Source organism: Gossypium hirsutum, chromosome A05 (assembly GCF_007990345.1).
Source record: "Gossypium hirsutum isolate 1008001.06 chromosome A05, Gossypium_hirsutum_v2.1, whole genome shotgun sequence".
NCBI classification, from domain to species: Eukaryota; Viridiplantae; Streptophyta; class Magnoliopsida; order Malvales; family Malvaceae; genus Gossypium; species Gossypium hirsutum.
The window spans coordinates 15,571,471-15,592,577 of record NC_053428.1 but is presented as its reverse complement, the minus strand read 5'-3'; the positions used below and the strand labels follow the sequence as shown (position 1 = coordinate 15,592,577).

General features: G+C 34.7%; 2 protein-coding genes and 1 pseudogene across 2 annotated transcripts; 2 read left to right on the top strand and 1 right to left on the bottom strand.

The window, feature by feature from the left end:
- The first annotated feature begins 1,309 nt into the window (after window positions 1–1,309).
- Window positions 1,310–2,663, top strand: LOC107941721 (pathogenesis-related genes transcriptional activator PTI5-like; annotated as a pseudogene).
- A 958-nt stretch (window positions 2,664–3,621) lies between these two features.
- On the bottom strand, window positions 3,622–4,583 carry LOC107941724 (ethylene-response factor C3). Its single transcript, XM_016875310.2, has one exon. The coding sequence runs from the start codon at window positions 4,530–4,532 to the stop codon at window positions 3,738–3,740; it is 795 nt and encodes a 264-aa protein (XP_016730799.1). The 5' UTR covers window positions 4,533–4,583; the 3' UTR covers window positions 3,622–3,737.
- A 13,456-nt stretch (window positions 4,584–18,039) lies between these two features.
- Window positions 18,040–21,070, top strand: LOC107943864 (GDSL esterase/lipase At5g45960). The gene is made up of 5 exons (XM_016877681.2): window positions 18,040–18,459; window positions 18,559–18,689; window positions 18,792–19,025; window positions 20,225–20,495; window positions 20,614–21,070. The coding sequence occupies exons 1-5, from the start codon at window positions 18,183–18,185 to the stop codon at window positions 20,805–20,807; spliced, it is 1,107 nt and encodes a 368-aa protein (XP_016733170.1). The 5' UTR covers window positions 18,040–18,182; the 3' UTR covers window positions 20,808–21,070.
- The last annotated feature ends 37 nt before the right edge of the window (window positions 21,071–21,107 follow it).

Sequence of the window (21,107 nt, the reverse complement as noted above, 5' to 3'; positions counted from 1 at the left end):
ACTAAACCTTTTGGCCATGTAACTTCAAAGCTAGAAGTATCTCATTTGCTTCACCAAATGAATTTAACATGTAACCTATTGTCCGAAAATGATATATCCATCATCAGCACATGAAAAATTTCAGAATAACTCATAGATAAAACCTGTGGTCTGCAATGCGAATTCAAACAAACAAAAAAAATCATTATACTATACATCCAAAAGATTCCACAGCTTCAAATCAAGAACCAACAATTAAGTATTAAACCACCATCATAAAAGCAACAACATTCATCATGACTTTCACAAATATTTTAAATAGGATGGAGACCCTCTCCATTTGTTTTCACACCTTCAGCAACAATAGATCTATGGAGAGTGAATGATATTTGAATATGATATATAGTAAAATTAGAAGTAGAGAATAAAAGAAATGCAAAAAAGAAGAAGCAAATACGAGTTTTCTTAAAAATGGATTTTTGTTGAAGGATCAAGAAGGGGTGAAAAGGGAGGGTAAAAAAGCAATTTAATAAGAAATTAATTAAGAAATACATTATATTAATAATATATTTATTCTTTCTAAAAAAATGTAATTTATGAAAATATAGATTTTATTTGATTCGCCATCAGTTTTTTTTAAACATCAGTTAGAAATTGGAACAAAAACCATAATGGATCAATACTAAAGTATTAAATTGGGATTAAAAAAAGTTTTAAGTATCAAAATGAAAAAAAAACATATATAATTTAAGGGCCCAATGGTGAAATTAAACCAAAGAAAGAGAATCTTTTTATGAAAATATTTCTCACAATAATATTGACTTTCAGTTACAATTACATAACAGAAGTATTGGGGTATAATGAGTTGGAGTTATGCTTAACTTTTATTGTGGGTACATGTAAAGCTTAATGGTTGAAAAGTCGAAAGCTATTGAATTGGAATTTTGGAATCTTGTTCCCAAGGGTGCTGTAGGAAGAAATATGACGATGGTGATGAGGTCAGAGATCCCAGTGAATGCCAAAACTCTTTGCGTCATTCATTACATCCAGATAGGAGCAGGTCAATCTTGTTCTTCGCTTTCAATAACACCAGGAAGACTAAAAGCTCCCATTTGCCATTATTTTGACGATCAATTGCAAAATTATCCCATTTTGATTTACCACGTCTCTGCACGTCTTCAGAATTGACATCAAACCAAACGTTGCTTTTTCTGTTCCCAATTTTCGCTATAATTGATGTAAATTATTCGCATAAGACAATCCCGATTTCCCCAAATAAAACCATCTATCCCTTCGTGAGGCTCAGATACCCTCCCCCCCACCCCCCAAAAAAAAATGCTTTTCAGCTAAACATCTTATCTATTATCTATAATAATCTTTTTGGGGAACAAGAAGTGTGTTCTTGTAATAACTAGCAAACTACGGGGCAAAGTTTATGGTGTATAATAGACAAAAGAAGCTCAAAATCATGTTGGGTCTCTGGTTCCTCTCACCTTCGTTTTGCCTAATAATAAATTTCCAAGGAAAGGCCCCACTTGAACCCACCATTCTTCTTCCTTAAATACAAGTCTAGAGCTACTTTCTACAAACTTCAGGCCTCGTCCAGATATAAGTATCCCTGGAAACAAACATGCAATCCCACAGTGATAATGTGCTGCCGTTTAATGAGAATGACTCCCAAGACATGTTCATCTATCAAGTGTTGAACGAAGCAAACGCTCACTGCCTGGGAATCAATAACCTTCATCATTTTCATGCTTCCCAAAGAAACCAAACTGCCGTTGCGAGCAGCATGCTTGAGCCAGCCAGGACCACCGCCAAGAAGCACTACAGGGGTGTCCGGCGTCGCCCTTGGGGCAAATACGCCGCGGAAATCCGTGACTCCACTCGGCATGGTGCAAGGGTGTGGCTTGGCACGTTCGAAACAGCCGAACAGGCTGCTTTGGCTTATGACAAGGCAGCTTTCAAGATGCGTGGCTCCAAGGCTTTACTCAATTTCCCCGCCGAATTGGCTGCATCGTCGGCCCAAAGAATATTAAGGCCAAATTCAAGCTCAAAAAGCTTAGCAAAAACTGATCTGGATTCAGGAAGTAGTTCCCGCACCGTTTCGACCGGGACATCGAAATCAGAATCAGAGAGCAGCACAACTGGGAAGTCCCATAGTAAAGGCTCAGAATCTGATCACTTGAACAGTATCTTGAAAGTTTTCTGAAACAGTTCTTAAGGAATCAATATCTACCTCGAAGACCTAAAAACCAGTACCAGGGTTCAGATGTGAGAAAGTCTTCATCTCCCCTTTTCGGGTTTACATTTTGCCGTTTGATATTTTGTTTTCTTCATGGTGTCCTTGGCATTTTTTGTGTATAGGAGTTAATAATAGGTTTAAGATCAAGGATGATAATCAATGCACATTGCTATAAGTGCAAAACTACACCTTTAAGAACCATATTTAATTTCTTAATGTTTCATAACAGGGGTGGCACAAGAGATTTGATTAGCATGGTGGAGAAATAATTACTACAAATAGAATTAACAGGTTGAAGATATGGGTTTACCTATTCCAGGACAAATGAATGGTACTGAACAGAAATTGTTTAAATTTGGTGCGAAAACTAGAATACCAGTATTATTGTACGACTATATTTATTCGAGTTTAATAAAAATGAATGTGTTATCATTTTCAAGGTGATGTTTTATTCTTCTTAATAACATGAATTTTTTGTGGACAATGAAATTGACTAACCTCTACTTTTTATTACATTCATTGCATCTGAATAAGTCGTATGGTAATAAATCAGAGGTTTGTTTCTTCCTACAAGTGTGTTAATTTTGATAATTTTTTTACCATAAATTACAACAAAAACTTAATTTTATCAAAGTTCAACCCATGTGATAATTTACCCTAATTAAGCTACTTTTCTTGTCAAAGACTATCAAATTCAAAATTAAGTTCTCACCTACTCCATTATTTAAAGGGTCAAGTGATCTAGAAGAATTTACATATCTAGAATACTCTCTTGATTTTATAAAGTGGGATTTGCTTTTAAAATAGAAAGTAAATTCAAAGTTTTGTTCTGAATTCCACCCTTGGCGTGATCCTTGTGCTTTGGAAAACGTTTAGTTTGATGGGAAAGTAAATGCTTACTCCATGTACATACAAAGTTAAATATTTTCGGGGTTTTGCTAAAACAAGTGTTACTCCCATAGCAATGCCCAAGAATTTGCAGAGAAGCTTCATATGGCCGTCCATGGGCCCTGAAGCCTATGATGATTTGTAAACCACAATAGGCGGTCCAAACCAAACTTTAGCCACTCATTCAAAAGCTTTTTTGATGGCACATCAAGAAGTAAGTGTGGATCTACTGTAGCCCCTTACCATCAGAAGAATGTTATTATATGCATCTCCTTTTCTCCAAATTAATAACCCACTTAAGAATATGGCCCGAAAACTTTGACAAGACTTGCTCGTAATTAGATAGATGCCCATTGCACTGATAATATGACCTGGATTTGTTTTCCAAGTTAATTTTATTTTGAAGATCATATGGTTGTTACGGGTTTGGATTTGACTATTGTTTTAAACAAATATATTATAAAGTTTAATAAATATTTCTATTGATAAAAACTTAGACTTATACATGTAATCCTGCCAACAAACAAACGACTGTATACAATTAAACTAGTACTATGCCTATGAATCAACCAGTCTCAATGTACAGCAATAATCTTTCAGATCTTGTATCCCTTTAGATTCTCTGTCAAAATGAAGACAACAAACTCTCCAAATAATCACTCCCCAAATCCTGAAACCAAAATACATCATATCCACACTCTTCAATGCTAGCCATTCTCTTTAGTTGAGGCTGTTCAACCATCACAACCTCACTGTTTTGCTCCCAAGCTCTACACTCTCTTTTCCGGTGATCTGTGAAATCCTTGGTGCCTTGACCATTAGTTGCAGACAAAAAACGGTTGAAGTTAGTTTTCGTATCGTCGATCCCCATAGCCTTAGCAACTGTGTGAAGCGGGAAGTTAAGATTTGCTTTGGGGCCTCTAATTCTCAAGGCAGCCTTGTCGTAAGCCATAGCTGCTTCCTCGGCTGTGTCGAACGTCCCAAGCCATACTCGAGCTCCTTTCCTTGACGAGTCCCTTATCTCTGCTGCATACTTGCCCCAAGGCCTCCTCCTGACTCCCCGGTAGTGTCTTGTTGCCAGTTTCTCTACTCTCATGGAATTCGCTTTATGCCCTCGCGTGCTTATAATATCATTGGCTGTAACATTATTACAGGATTGAGGTATATTCCCTGGAGGAATAATTCCATGGAGAAGATCCTCCCAGGCGTCAGCTCCCATTGATATCCATCTCCCAAGACTTGGAAGCCTTTGTAAAATCTCCATAGACCCGTCTCTACCATCCAGGCTAGGCAGTTCTTCCCAGGAGCCGAACGATGGTTTCCTTGCTTTATCACCTTCTTCCCCACCAATGAAGTTGGCCCATACATTCTCTAGTATTGACTCATCAGCTGCTGCATGGTGACTGCTTTCTACAGCCATATTGCTATCCACAGATTTTAATCTCAGAGTTTGACCAAATATATATGGTACAAGGTTTTGAGAATTGGGAATATATATATGTATATAAAGCTATAAATACGCGTTAATTTCAACCTTTATCCTACTCAATTCACAAACTCCAGTTAGAAACTTGTTCTTTAATCAACTGAGCCGCTCAATTCATGGGAAGGATTTAGAATTCAAACAATAAAGAATAAGTGGATTTGTGCGTTTTAAGGCTCATACGGTTGGTCTAATAATTTGGCGGCTGAATTTGTAGAGATACCTGCATATTGTCCGTCCTACAATCCATGACCAAGAACTAGCGGAAACAGTGGAATGGCTGAAGAATCAATTGACTTTTGGCATTTTATATTATTCTCGTAATTTCTTTTACATATTTCTTCAAAGACATAAAATGCCTCGGTTTTATACTAAAATAAAGCACCAGTTTTCCGGCTAAAGGCTCACCCCCTTAACATGTGGTCCAATCCAAGCTTCTTAAACATCAAGGATAAATGATATAATGATTATGTACGTTTTAAAATAAAAAGTTAGTCGGTTTCGTCGGATATACATATTGTAATCACAGCTTTTTCAAATGTCTGTTCCCATTGAGATAAATTACTGGTTAAATGTTTGAAGGCATTGCCTTTTCCAGATATTCCTTACATCCTATATGTTGCTAATTATATCTGGATATTGAATTATTCTATGACCATCCAGTAAATTTGATGTCAGAAATTCAATCTTAATTATTATTATTATCCAAAGAAACAACAAAAATTGTTACAAAGTCAATTACAAAACAAATGCCTAGTTATTCCAAAATGTTCTAAGCTATATGTTAACATTAATGGAAGACAATTAATAATGGTTGCCATTAACATTAATGGGAGACAATCAATAATGACAACCACCAACTTTGGAAAAGTGGCAAGGGATAATTTTTTTTGGTCCTTGAGATAATGGGCTATTTATTGTTTGGTCCTTGAACCTCAACTATAAATAGGCCTTCTCATTTCTCATTTCAATTCATCCCAACCGATCTTTCTCTCTTAGTTTTCTCTCTTCTCCCATTTGAGAATTCTTAAGGAATTCTATTTGTTTGTAATATTTTGGAGATAGTAAAGTTATCATCTGGTGTTAGTGCCCGAGGACGTAGGTATAATTTACCGAACCTCGTTAAAACTCTTATGTTCTTTTTGTCCTATTTTTCTTTCAATATTTGAGGGTATAATAGTAGTATTTAATTGTGCTATTAAATTACTATAGAAGGGATATTCTGACTAAGGAAAGACTTGGTATTTAAGAGATCCATGTGATCCACCTCTTTTCCCTGGGAATTGAACTTTGTGTGATTTTTTAGTACAATAATTTACACGCTTCCGACCCTATTGGAACAACAAGTGGTATCAAGAGCCGAAGGTTAATCGTAGTATGCTCTGTGGTTGCAGTTTAAACTGATCTTCCACATCAGAAAAGATTTCCTTAGGTATATTGAAAGATTATGGAGAAAACGGTCGGTGTAGGAGCTTCAACATCGTCCATGTGGATAAGACCGACAATTGCAAATGCAAGATTGGCCGTGGAGATCTTTGATGGCACGGGCCATTTTGGTATGTGGCAAAGTGAGGTTCTAGATGCCCTTTTTCAGCAGGGTCTAGACATTGCCATTGATGAAGAGAAACCAGATGATGTACAGGAGAAAGATTGGAAGGCGATCAACCAGTTGGCATGTGGCACAATTCGATCATGCCTTTCTTGAGAGCAGAGGTATGCTTTTTCAAAGGAGACTTCTGCAAATAAGTTGTGGGTGGCACTTGAAGAAAATTTTTTGAAGAAAAACAGTCAAAATAAGCTCCACTTGAAGAAAAGACTGTTTCGCTTCACATACGTCCCAAGTACCACAATGAATGATCACATCACCAAATTTAATCAGTTAGTCACTGATTTGGTGAATATGGATGAGACATTCAAAGATAAAGATTTGGCTTTGATGCTGTTGGGGTCACTTCCTGAGGAGTTTGAGTTCCTAGAAACTACTCTACTTCATGGCAGGAGTGATATATCTCTGAGCGAAGTCTGTGCGGCCTTATACAGTTATGAACAGAGAAAGAAGGACAAACAGAAAAACTCAATCAGAGATATAGAAGCTTTAGTAGTCCGAGGTCGTTCATACACTCGGAAGAAAACTCAAAAGGGGAGATCAAAGTCAAAGTCCAGACTCGGGAAAGATGAATGTGCTTTTTGTCATGAGAAAGGCCACTGGAAGAAAAATTGTCCAAAGCTGAAGAATAAGGGAAAAGCTGCTGTAGATGCTTGTGTTGCTAAGCATGATACTAGTGACTCTGAACTATCACTGGTTGCATCATCATCGTCGTTCTATTCAGATGAGTGGATATTGGATTCGGGTTGTACCTATCATATGTCCCCTAACCGGGAGTGGTTCTCTGATTTAGTAGAACTAAACGGAGGAGTTGTTTATATAGGCAATGACAATGCTTGTAAAACTGTTGGGATAGGTTCAATCCAATTAAAGAATAAAGATGGATCAACCAGAGTTCTGACTGATGTTCGGTACGTGCCCAGTTTGAAGAAAAATCTCATCTCATTGGGAGCCTTGGAATCCAATGGTTCAGTTGTTACTATGAGAGATGGGGTTTTGAAATGACATCTGGCGCACTTGTGATATTGAAGGGCATCAGGAAAAATAACTTGTATTACTACCAAGGTAGTACAGTTATTGGAGCAGTCGCTGCAGCTTCCGGCAACAAAGAATTGGACTCAATACAGTTGTGGCATATGAAGTTGGGACATGCCAGCGAAAAATCCTTGCAAATTCTGGCAAAGCAAGGATTGTTGAAAGGTGCAAAGGCTTGCAAATTAAAATTTTGCGAGCATTGTGTTCTGGGAAAGCAAAAGAGAGTGAAATTCGGTACTGCTATCCATAATACAAAAGGTATTTTGGAATATGTTCACTCAGATGTGTGGGGGCCTTCCAAGACACCTTCATTGGGAGGAAAACACTACTTTGTTACTTTTGTTGATGACTTTTCCAGAAGAGTTTGGGTGTATACCATGAGAACTAAGGATGAAGTGCTTAGAGTTTTTCTTAAATGGAAAACTATGATCGAAAACCAGACTGGCAAGAAAATCAAGTGGCTTAGGACGGACAATGGAGGGGAATATAAAAGTGATCCGTTCTTCGATGTGTGCCAAGAGTATGGTATTGTTCGACACTTCACAGTTAGGGATACACCACAGCAGAATGGATTGGCAGAGCGTATGAATCGAACATTGCTGGAGAAAGTTCGATGTATGTTGTCCAATGCTGGGTTGGGCAAGCAATTTTGGGCTGAGGCTGTGACATACGCTGGCCATCTTGTTAATCGTTTGCCATCATCTGCATTAGAAAGAAAAACTCCTATGGAGGTATGGTCTGGAAAACCGGCTACAGATTATGATTCCTTACATGTGTTTGGAACCACTGCATATTACCATGTGAAGGAGTCAAAGTTAGATCCGAGGGCAAAGAAAGCTCTCTTTATGGGAATCACTTTTGGAGTGAAGGGATTTCGTCTTTGGTGCTTAAGCACAAAGAAAATGATCTGTAGCAGAGATGTTACCTTTGATGAATCTGCCACATTGAAAAAGGTAGCAGATAAAGATATTCAGACGAGCAATACTCCACAGCAGGTGGAGTGTACTCCAAAATAGGTGGAGTTTGAGCAGATGGGGATTTGCCCAGTTAATAAGTCTAATTCTCCAGCCACAATGGAGGAATTAGAGGTTGAAGAGGTTCTGACCCAAGAACCTCTAAGTACACCAGAACCAGTTGCAGTTGCAAGGCCACGGAGAGAAATTCGTAAACCTGCTCGATTTACTGATATGGTGGCCTACGCCCTTCCCGTTGTTGATGATATTCCTATCACTTATCAAGAAGCAATGCAAAGCTTAGAAAGTGATAAATGGAAAAACGCCATGGATGAAGAAATACAGTCTCTCCGGAAGAACAATACTTGGGAGTTGGCGCAATTACCGAAAGGTAAAAGGGCAATCGGATGCAAGTGGGTATTCGTAAAGAAAGATGGATCTCCTAGCAAGAAGGATATTTGCTACAAGGTAAGATTGGTAGCTAAAGGCTATGTTCAGAAGGAGGGAATTGACTACAATGATGTATTTTCCCCTGTTGTGAAGCATTCCTCCATTAGAATTTTGTTGGCCTTGGTAGCACAGTTGAATTTGGAGCTAGCTCAACTTGATGTTAAGACGGCTTTCTTGCATGGTGAGTTAGAAGAGGAGATCTATATGACTCAGCCAGAAGGATACACAGATGCTGGTGGTAGAAATTGGGTTTGTAAGCTGAACAAATCGCTATATGGATTGAAGCAATCCCCGAGGCAGTGGTACAAGCGATTTGATAGCTTTATGAGAAGGCAGAAGTACACAAGAAGCAAATATGACAATTGTGTGTATTTGCAGAAGCTGCATGACGGATCTTTCATTTATCTACTCTTGTATGTTGATGATATGTTAATCGCTTCAAAGAGCCAAAAAGAGATAGATAAGCTGAAGGCTCAGTTGAATCAAGAGTTCGAGATGAAAGATCTAGGTGAGGCCAAGAAGATTCTTGGCATGGAGATAAGTAGAGATAGACAGAGAGGCAAGCTTTGTTTGAATCAGAAGCAATATCTAAAAAAAGGTATTACAATGTTTTGGTGTAAATGAAAACACAAAACATGTAAGTACCCCACTTGCTTCTCATTTGAAACTTAGTGCTCAATTATCTCCGAAAACTGAAGAAGAAAGAGAATATATGGCGAAAGTCCCATATGCTAATGCAGTTGGGAGTTTGATGTATGCGATGGTGTGTACGAGGCCTGACATTTCACAAGCTGTTGGAGTTGTGAGCAGGTATATGCATGATCCTGGAAAAGGACATTGGCAAGCTGTGAAATGGATTCTACGGTATCTTCGAAAAACCGTAGATGTTGGTTTAATTTTTGAACAGGATGAAGCACTTGGTCAGTTTGTAGTTGGATATGTTGATTCCGACTTTGCTGGTGATTTAGATAAACGTCGTTCAACTACGGGGTATTTGTTTACTCTTGCGAAAGCCCTAGTGAGTTGGAAGTCTACCTTACAGTCTACAGTAGCTGTGTCTACTATAGAGGCAGAATATATGGCAGTTACAGAAGCTGTTAAGGAGGCTATTTGGCTTAATGGATTGTTGAAAGACTTAGGAGTTGTTCAAAGTCACATAAGTTTATATTGTGACAGTCAGAGCGCTATTCATTTAGCGAAAAATCAAGTCTATCATTCAAGAACCAAGCATATCGACGTAAGATATCACTTTGTGCGGGAAGTCTTTGAAAAATGAAAAATTCTACTTCAGAAGATTCCGACAGCAGATAATCCCGCAGATATGATGACCAAGGTGGTAACAACAATCAAGTTTAATCATTGTTTGAACTTGATTAACATCCTGAGAATTTGAGCACCTTCAGGTGTATGGCGCTCGAGAGCGCATTTGTAGGCACTACAAAAGATAGCTTTATCGAATTTGGGGAGTTGAAGGAAGTGTGTGAAGATGTGATTATCCTAATCAAATCTTCAAGGTGGAGATTGTTAACATTAATGGAAGACAATTAATAATGGTTGCCATTAACATTAATGGGAGACAATCAATAATGACAACCACCAACTTTGGAAAAGTGGCAAGGGATAATTTTTTTTTGGTCCTTGAGATAATGGGCTATTTATTGTTTGGTCCTTGAACCTCAACTATAAATAGGCCTTTTCATTTCTCATTTCAATTCATCCCAACCAATCTTTCTCTCTTAGTTTTCTCTCTTCTCCCATTTGAGAATTCTTAAGGAATTCTATTTGTTTGTAATATTTTGGAGATAATAAAGTTATCATCTGGTGTTAGTGCCCGAGGACGTAGGTATAATTTACCGAACCTCGTTAAAACTCTTATGTTCTTTTTGTCCTATTTTTCTTTCAACATTTGAGGGTATAATAGTAGTATTTAATTGTGCTATTAAATTACTATAGAAGGGATATTCTGACTAAGGAAAGACTTGGTATTTAAGAGATTCATGTGATCCACCTCTCTTCCCTGGGAATTGAACTTTGTGTGATTTTTTAGTACAATAATTTACACGCTTCCGACCCTATTGGAACAACACTATACACAAGAGAATGTTTACATTATCTATTCTATTAATCTTTATACTTATAAGCCTCAAGCCAACTACTTTAATACTCCTGAAGATCTCTTCATCATTTGCTTCCAAATTTGTTAATTGTCTTCTATTTCTTTCTTTTCAGATAACATAAATGAAAGCATTCCAAGCCAGCTTTGAAATGACTATAATCAAATCTTTTTCTTCGAGTTTGCTACAAATCCATCCGAATTCAAGTTGCCAGTTAGCCATTGTCCTGTTGATATTACACAGAAGCAATTCTTGTTCCACATTTTTTATTGCAAAAACACATTCTGCAGAAAGGTGATCTCCGGTTTCATTTTCATTATGGAAAGTAAACAGTGAACTTCAATACTCATTCCCTGTTGTATCAACCTCTCCTTGGATGGAAGTCTATTCAGAATTGCAATCCAAGTGATGAATGAGTGTTTGGAAATGTGTAAAGGATACCATACTATTCTTTGCCTTACAACACTTTCTTACTTTGGCCTGAGCACTATCTAGATTCTTGAAATGGTGATTTTCTTTCCATTTAACTTTGGGCTCTCCAGCACTACCACTGCTTCCTCTTTAAACTTAGTATTTCCCTCCAACTCCAGTTGATGTTGCTTTTCATTGGAGCCTGCCTCAAAGAATAGTTTCTAAGCATATACTCTTCGAGCCAAGCAATCCTAAGTGAACCATGTTTAGCCAAGAGGTTGGGAGGAAAATATTCTGACGCATGAATCCACTTGCGAGGAACGAATTCGAGTTGATAGAAAGTTAGATAACATACATTCTCGATCTGAGTAAAGTATTGATTATGGCAGAAAGCTTCTGATCTTCAGTCAAATGTAGTCGCAACAAGTTTCGCTCTGACTTCTACAATATCCACCAAGAAGAACAGTAAAAAAAAAAACTCTTCGAAATTTGTTCAGAGTATTTCGAAATACTTAATGTTGCTTGACAAGTGAATTTTGGGCAAGTCTGGGAGAAGGTATCAAGACTCGTCCATATTCAAATTACCTTATTGGATAGCAAAATCTCAGTTCGTGATTTAGGGGACTAAAATAAAATATATGCTTTCCATGAAAGATATTATTTTTCTTCCAACTTTAAAAATACTCTTTTAATCGAAATTTATTAAAGACAATTAAATATAATTCTACTTTCTTTTATTCTGATTATTTCAAGTATAAGGGGTCACCTTTTAGGATTTTGTAATGTTAGAAGTCGTGGTTTAATATAATCTTTCTATAATAATATTATCATGTAATGTCTTTTTATTCGTGATATTTAGATTGAACACAAATCATGAAATAATCACAATTGTATAGTCTAATATTTTAATTCTTCAATCTCAAGTAGGTCGTGAAAAAATAATAGGTGTGGTATCTCATATAAACTCATTTGAATATAATTATGCATTTTTAGTCTCACTTGATCAATGGGTTCAAGATATCGCTCCTATTATGTAGGAGAGACCAATACTATATTGATCATGCATACCCACCACATAGATTGTGGCATACGCGACACCAACCTTTATAGTATAATCATTTTACAAAAATGTTTGATTGTGTCAAAACATAAAACTCACAATGTTGGAACTATAGTGATCTCAAGTTTAAGAAACATACATACAATAATGACTATTATATAATAATCCAATAAGCATTCTCATGATGGGCCAATCTAATATATTATTCTTTAATATATACTATGTGTTAACTTGATATCACATATTTATAACAACACTTGTCATAAGTACATATTAATTTCAATGCATTAGTGTGGTTCAAACCCACAATAATACTTGACTAGGGACATTAAAAATTATCATACTATTATTAGGAATTATATCATTATAAAATTTATTTAACACAATAATGAAGACTGGAAATAATAATCGCAATACCTTTATTAATAAATTAGGTAATCAAGCATCTTATTACAATTATCTCATTATTTGATCTTTGGGTATTATACTTTAACACAAGATGCCCTTTATGAGTTGGATAATGCAAGCTCGATCCTAACATTCAAGATCCTTCATTCCAAGTCTGCATTCGACTTTAGGAGTATGTATCTTTTCTAACTCACTATTGCCCATTGGGCAGGTCTTCATTACCTTTCCAAAAAAAAAAAAACTAAAGCACATTTGGTTGATCTTTCTAAGAATTGCATTAGGTAGAATGAAGTGCTTGCATCAAAAGTTCTGAATCTGAAAATAACAAATTGCACTGACTGCATTCTCCTAGCAAAGCTCAACTGCTTTGCAGCCCAACTTGTAATCTTTACCCCTCCATTTGATTTTTCTTTTTTGTCTTCGTAGCATTCGCAAAGTTTACGACCCCCGTTGATGTAATTCAAGCCTTGCGAGGAGAAGCCTTGCACTAGTTCAACTCTATCCTGAATAACAACTTCCTCATCACTTGTTGAACACAATATCTAAAATCTGCTGCTAGATCTAGGTATAGAAACTTTCATTGTTCAATCACTTCTTTACCTTTCTTACTTTTCAACTCCCCTTTCATCTTATTTTATTTTATTTTATTTTATTTATTTAGCGCACTAAGTATATCAGAAACCAATTTCTCTACTATTACACCTAAGTCTGAATTTGTAGTCATCACAACTAAAGACTCTTTGGGTTTCCAAATTTGAATAGCTTTAACCTGCTTCTTAGGACAAAGTTTCTCATAATGCCCCAAGGTCTTGCACTCAGAACATCAAAGTGGAAACTATGGAACTTCCACCTTTATGAATGAAATGGAGCCATCACTTAGTGTAACATTAATAAATCTAGGCTTAGTTGAGCTAGTGGTTACCTCTACACACACCTTTGCAAATGCCAATTGTTGCCTTCTAGCTGTTATAACATCCATGTAGAGCGGATTCCCAATCGTACTAGCGATTTGGTTGAGTCCTTTCTATGTAAACAATTCTAAAAGGACCTTACTCAAATGGATCGAGATCAAAAGTTTGGATGTGTTGAAATCTAGACTCTTCATGTTTGGAGTCCATCTCCTCAAAATCATAGGAGTTTTTTGGAAAATGCCAAGGGTCGTTCTCTAGTGTCACCATTAAAAAATCGAAGAAGAAACAAGTTATACCTGTAGATTTCATGATTCCTTTTTTACCTCATAAATGAGTTGTCATCTTTTATAATACTCCAAGATTCAGTGGTATCTCCAGAAATTGCGAATAATACTTTAATATCTGTTCATCTGAAATTGCGAATAATTTCAGCCTTGAATTAGATTGTTTCAAAACAAAAAATTGAAAGAAAAGAATAAAAATCGAAGAAAAATAGAATCAATAGAAAAAAAAAAGAGAGAAATGGGATTAATAGAAGAAATTAGGGTGGAGGAAATCACCGGCCCTCAATAAAATGATTGATTTTTTTAAAATTTTAATTATTGAAAATTAAGAATCTAAAAAATTAGCTACTGATAATTGACAACCTTTTGAGCTTTATAATATTGAATTTTTATTTTATTTCATGTAAATCCGATTTATGATTGCAGATCAATACGATATGTGAACAGAGCAAATGTGGTAGTTACATGTGCATCAATGCAAAATCCATTTTTCTTGAGGTCCAAGCATTGACATCCTTAATTAAGGAAACCGATTTCAACTATAACAACATTTTGTTATTATAAGGACACATGCTTCAACATTTAAAAAGAATTAAAGGGTTAATTAAAACCAAAGAAAGATGGGAGAGTATGATGCAAATGCGGCGGGTTGTGGGTACGGGTAGAAAGCTTCGTAGGCCAATACAAGTTAATGCATTTGCTGAATGGGGTTCAGGCCTTCAGCCGCATCAAATTGCCCTAACGATTTCAACTCGTAGGAATTAATTTTTTTTTGGTGAAAAAAAAAATTACAACTCAATTATCAATCAGTAATAAAAACTCATCTCATAGTTCTTTTCAATCAATCGGAAATTAAATTATTAAAATATTAATTTATCATTTCAATATTCTGTATTTTTATTTTAATATGCACAATTTATCATTTCCATTAATTATATATATTAATAATGTTGCTAATTGAGTTAGTGTTATAAGTCAACTCGATATTAACTCACAATTGTTAACAAAATCATGATAAATAATTGTAGTGTATTTAGTATTGTTTATCTGATAAATTTATGTGTGAAAATTTCGTTTTACTTATAATTTAATCTATTTTTATTTTAATATTGTACATATTTTATGTGTTATTATGATTAATTAGTTTTAAACCATATATTTTATTATTTATAGTATGTTATTTTTAAACACACATCTATATTTTAAATCTATTGTTTCACGCACATACTTGTCCGACAGGATTTCTAGTATTAATAATGATAAACAATTTAACCTATTTTTTAAAATTTAATATCGTGAATATTTCATGTGTTATTATTACACATGCAACATTAAAATTTTAACATGTGCTTTTTTTAAAAATATATATTTTAATAATTTATTATACCCTATAGAATATTTGTCTACCCTCTAACTCTATTTGTAGAATTTAAAAACTCCACTAATAATGTTCCAAATATTTTTTATTTAATTTTTTAGAAATTATTAATTAACATATGAGATAGTATTTAGTATATTAATTTATTCCACAAGTCATCTTAATGAATTGTCATATATATATTTTTAAAATTATTCTTTTAATATAACCTTATAAAATTTAAAACTCCACTTGTACCAAATATTTTTTAATATATTAATTTTTTAAGGGAATTAATATATTAGTTAAGCTCTACAAAATTATTAAATTTACATTCATTTGTCAAAATTTTACGGTCTTTGCCTATAATGGCCTTCCCCTTTACGGGTTCTTTTATGCCTTTCTCTGATAATTAAAAAAATAAAAGGGTAAACTTCACATTTGACCATCCAACTTTTATAAGTTTTCATTTTGGGCAGCAAAAAAAAAAATACTAATTACGTACTGCTATTAACAACTGTTTCCATTTTAGTAATCCAACTTTAATAAGTTTTTATTTTGACAATCTGACCTTAATTCAATGTTATTATACACTAATTTTAGTCACCAAATTTTAATGCGTTGGCATTTTAGTCACTCATTTTATCTTTTTAAAAATTAATTTTAATTTTAATTTTAATTTTTTTCTTTTTAGAATTAATAAAATTACCTGGGTTTTATAAGGAATTAATAAAATAAAATAAAATTTTAAAAAGTAAATGATTGACCAAAATGAAAATTTATTAAAGTTGGGTGACTAAAATGAGTGAATAATAATATTAAATTAACGGGGTGACCAAAATGAAAATTTATAAAAATTTAGTGATTAAAATGAATACAGTTGTTAACGAATGCACCAATTTGCAACTCTTTTTTATTTTTTATTTTTAATGTCCAAAATAAAAACTTATGAAAATTGTATGTCCAATTGTAGGATTTACCAAAAAAAATAAAAGAACCCACGATGGTAAACCCCGTAATGTTTTTAAAAAAGGAGCACAAATTGTAATGATAAAAGAAATCGTGGGCTCAAATTTTAAGATCACATCTCACCATCCTTCAAAAGTTTGATGTAAGAGAATCTAACTTAAGATCAACTATTCAAAGCTTTATTATATTACGATTATTTCTTTAATTTTAGACTCATTTTACTTTACCTCAATAAGCTAATAACATTAGCTTTCAAGTAAATAGGTGGTTGAGTCACCAGTCCAAAAAAACAAAAGTGGTTGAGTCCTAAATTCAGAACAAAAGAAAAAAGTGTCCATGTTTAGTTGCAAATAGTGGTTCAGGAGTCACCATTGGGGTACTTGCAGCTGTGCCATAATAGCATTACTAACAAATTTTGATTAATTAACATACACTGTACGCTATATAACGTATATATGCTCACGACAAATATAAAATGCCTATACAAATTAAAATATTTATATGGTATCCAGAACGATAAAATTCTACTTTTGTGGATTCACATCATCATTTTCTTTCACAAACATAATGTGTCTTCTCCGACAACTTATTCGCTCATCTTGTTACCATCTCACTGTACTTTTTCCATACAGCAGAATTTTGGAGCTGGGAGAGAGAGGAAATGATAAACTAATCTGTTCTGCAACTGTCAATTTTTTTAAGGAAAGTTGGGACACCCACATTAATTTCTCCCATTAGATTATGCTTTCGATGTAACGGGCACTTGAAGCTGCCTCAACTCGAGTGTCCAGACTCTGATCCATACCTCTATTATGGCAACACATTTTCAAACCGATTGGCTTGAAAACTTTGCAATCTGTTTATTTGTTTATAACTTTTGTCTTTTTTTCTGGTGATGAATAGTTCTGCAAACAACTTAAAATAAACAGGAATCTGCTCCAGGCACCAGCCATCCCCCCATTTTTGTGTGTGATGATATCGAAAAGCAAATAGAGTTCTGAGATTTACAGTGAAAATTTTATATATTTATAATATAGGCCCATAGCTCACTGCATAAGGCAAAATGTTAACACGTTTATGGATATTCATCCTCACCGTATATATCTCAACTGTTTTTTATTTTTATATATATATTATTTTATTTAATCTTGTGGTTGTTTCCTCTTAATAGTGGCTCCACATCTTTTCTATTATTGAGTATAAAATATAATTTATAAATTCCGTGTTGGACATCCCTTCATTAATTAGTAACCACCACATCTTCTGATAATTAATGTGTATATATATATATACGCAGTAGTATTAACTTGTTAGGGAAATAATTAGAGCAGAGTGTTTATCTCAACTTTATGGTTTAAAAGAAATCTAAAATGCTAAACCCCATAAGTAGCTTACCACATATATGAGATTAACATTTCATAGTATCAGGTAATTGTCGACCAAAGTCATGGACACGAAACAACCAAACTTGTAGCAGAAGCTTCTTACTTTCAAGTTTCAACACACTCAATCACGTCTTGGATGATCAAATGGGAAAAAAACACGTTTTACAAGACTTCAATAATAGTCTTTTTGGACAAATTTTAGTGACACAACACAGTTACTACTATGTATAAAAAATGTTGAGTACAACGTTTTCAACTGCTAATTTACCAAAGCAAAATTTTGTCAAAAGGATACTGTTTCCCGATATGTAAAAAGCCTCTGACTAATTTTAATTTGGCAAATTTTGCTCTGTAATTTGGTAGTTGAGAAGCTAAAGACTGATCAGGAAAGGTTAGGTTTCCAAACTACAGCAACCAAACTAATATAGAAAGGGCGATAAAACACTGTACATTAGCGATGATGTTTTTTTTTGTCAAGAAACTTAAACTGCTGCTTGAAGTTGTCCCATTTTCACTTTTGTGACAGACAAAAAATAACGCTGGCTAATGGGAGGCTATAATAAATAAGCATATCCCCCATACACTCAATAATAGTCGATCAGTCCAAAATTTGTTCAATTCCCACTATCAAACTAGAGGATCACATGGAGTCTTGTCACAAATTTTCTTTTCCTCTTCTTACTCTTCTCTCTCTCTACATGTCGTTTTTTGTTGCTCATGCTGAAGGCTTGCTAACGCCAAGGCCCTTCAACAACAAGATTACGGCTGCTTTTGTCTTTGGAGATTCGACGGTAGATCCTGGGAACAACAACTACGTAAAGACCCTGTTTAGGGGCAATTTTCCTCCTTATGGAAAGGATTTTAGAGACCACGTGCCGACCGGAAGGTTTACTAACGGGAAGCTTTCCACCGATCTCATTGGTAGGTTGATTATCCATTCAAATGAAACATGATATTTGGTACTTTATCCTTTGTGGTGCAAGTAAACTTGAGCTGCTTTCATTTGGTGCGTTTGGGCAGTTTCTTATGTAGGCATTAAAGAATATTTGCCACCATATTTGGATCCCAACCTTAGCATTGAGGAGCTGATGACAGGAGTTAGCTTCGCCTCCGCCGGCTCTGGATTTGATCCACTTACACCACAGATATCTGTCCGCATCTCTCCTTTTTCCCTTTTTTTCTCTTTGATGTATACGTTATAATGTAGTGTGAAAAGCTAATTTAAGTTCAAAAGTTAATGTGTTGAAATGCAGAGCGTGATTTCATTACCCAAGCAGCTGGAGTATTTTAAAGAGTATAAAAAACGACTGCAATCTGCCATTGGAAATAGAAGAACGGAAGCTATTATCAAAGAAGCTGTGTTTCTCATCAGTTGTGGTACTAATGACTTTGTAGTCAACTATTTCACCTTACCAATTCGACGAAAAAGCTATACCGTCTCAGCTTATCAACAGTTCGTCTTGCAAAGTTTTAAGCAAGTCCTACAGGTTTGGCTTAATTAGAACTACTACAACTATCCAAAGAGATCATAATAACATATTTAACAAATCAAATTAATTTCCTATTTTTAACGATACGGAGGAGTAGATTGTTAATAGCTAAGGATAACCTACAAATGATACTAGTTTACCATATATGTTTCATGGTATATAATTTATTCATCTACCTTTTGATGAAGGGGAAGGGGTTGCTTGAGCCGTCCAAAATTTTACTTTTCGACTGTGAGTTACAAGTGGCTACAACATTCCATATATTTTCTGGATAAGAAAAACGCTAGTTAATCAAGGTTGTAGGGATATGGGGCTTGAGTCAAAATTTGACTATTCAAATGTGAGTTACAAATGGTTACCTCCTCCAAACATATATTTGTTGGATAACATAAAAGGTTGCATGGTTGGGACTGAGTGATAAAAATATTATAGAAATTTTTTTATTAAGAGTAGGATTGTATTTTGCTTTATTCTCTCTACTAAAAAATAGATATAATGGTTACCTCCTCCAAACATATATTTGTTGGATAACATAAAAGGTTGCATGGTTGGGACTGAGTGATAAAAATATTATAGAAATTTTTTTATTAAGAGTAGGATTGTATTTTGCTTTATTCTCTCTACTAAAAAATAGATATATTGGTCCATATGTATTAGATCAAAAAATAAACTAATTCTTCTGTTAAAAATACAATCTATTTCTACTGTTAAAATTTTGTTATTGTACATCAGCATGAGGTACACATGACATGTCATGTGTCGTTATATGGTTATTTCGTCAGCCACGCAGGTTTTTAACAATACAAATAGATAAATTTTTTACCAGAAATGATCAATTTATTTTTTAATCTAATATAAAAAGATTAATTTAACAATTTTTTAATAAAGAGACAAATAGTACAAGAGTCTTCATAATTTTTTTATTACGAATTTAAGTAGGAAGAATCTGAGCAAATTTGTAATGCACGTAGAAAGGACTGTAAGGAATGTATGGGGTCCTAGCATTAACTACATGGAAAATACACCACCTTCCGATTCTTCCATTGGTTGACTTATTGCAATCAACTTGCTGGATAGGTATTGGAGGGCAGTCTTTAAGAATAATAGAACAGCCTAGGCCCTAGGGCAGTCTTCAAGCCCTACAACTTGGGAGGCGTTGATTAATTAATTAGTGTGTATACAAATGTTTAACGCAGGATTTATGGGATGAAGGAGCTCGGAGAATCGCAGTTACTGGGCTGCCCCCTATGGGTTGTCTGCCGGCTGTGATCACTCTCTATTCTAAAAACGCCATCCTCGAACGTGGTTGCATAGAAAACTTATCTCAAGTAGGAATGGAATATAACCAAATGCTCCAAAATGAACTGAATTCCATGCAGGGTAGATTAGCTCATCTGGATGCAAAAATCACTTACGTCGACATTTTCACACCATTGATTGATATGATTCAAGGGCTCGGAAAACATGGTAAGCATAATCTTCTAATTAAAAAATAATGTGTGGTTTCTACGTTGTAATTATATCAGCAACCCAGATTTCGTTTTTCATCTGCTATATATTTATTTTTCCCATTATTTCTCTGCAGATTTCGATGAGGTTAGCCATGGCTGCTGTGGGAGTGGTTATTTAGAAGCAGGATTTTTGTGTAATCCAGGATCATTTGTGTGCAACGACGCATCTAAATATGTATTTTTTGACTCAATTCACCCAACTGAAAAGACATACATCAACTTGTTTATGGCTAGTCGTCCTGTCATCGATTCATTTATCCAGGATTGATATTCGACTGGTGGAGTGATGTATAAATATATATAATTAAATCTAATATTACTTTACAAATAATATGTATTTTTTGTATATGTGGGTGGTTTAGTACATTGAATGCTCAGCGACATGTAAATTTAATGCAACAGATACCAGTTAAGACTTATATGTCACTGAAAATTTTGCAAAAAGAAAAAAAAAATTATGATTCATAATTAGAGGTTTATCAATTACCACTGCTTTAAAATTAATGAAATTTGCAAGTTATCGTTGTTCCACCCGAGTTTATTCGTACTTTTATCGATAGAGATAAAT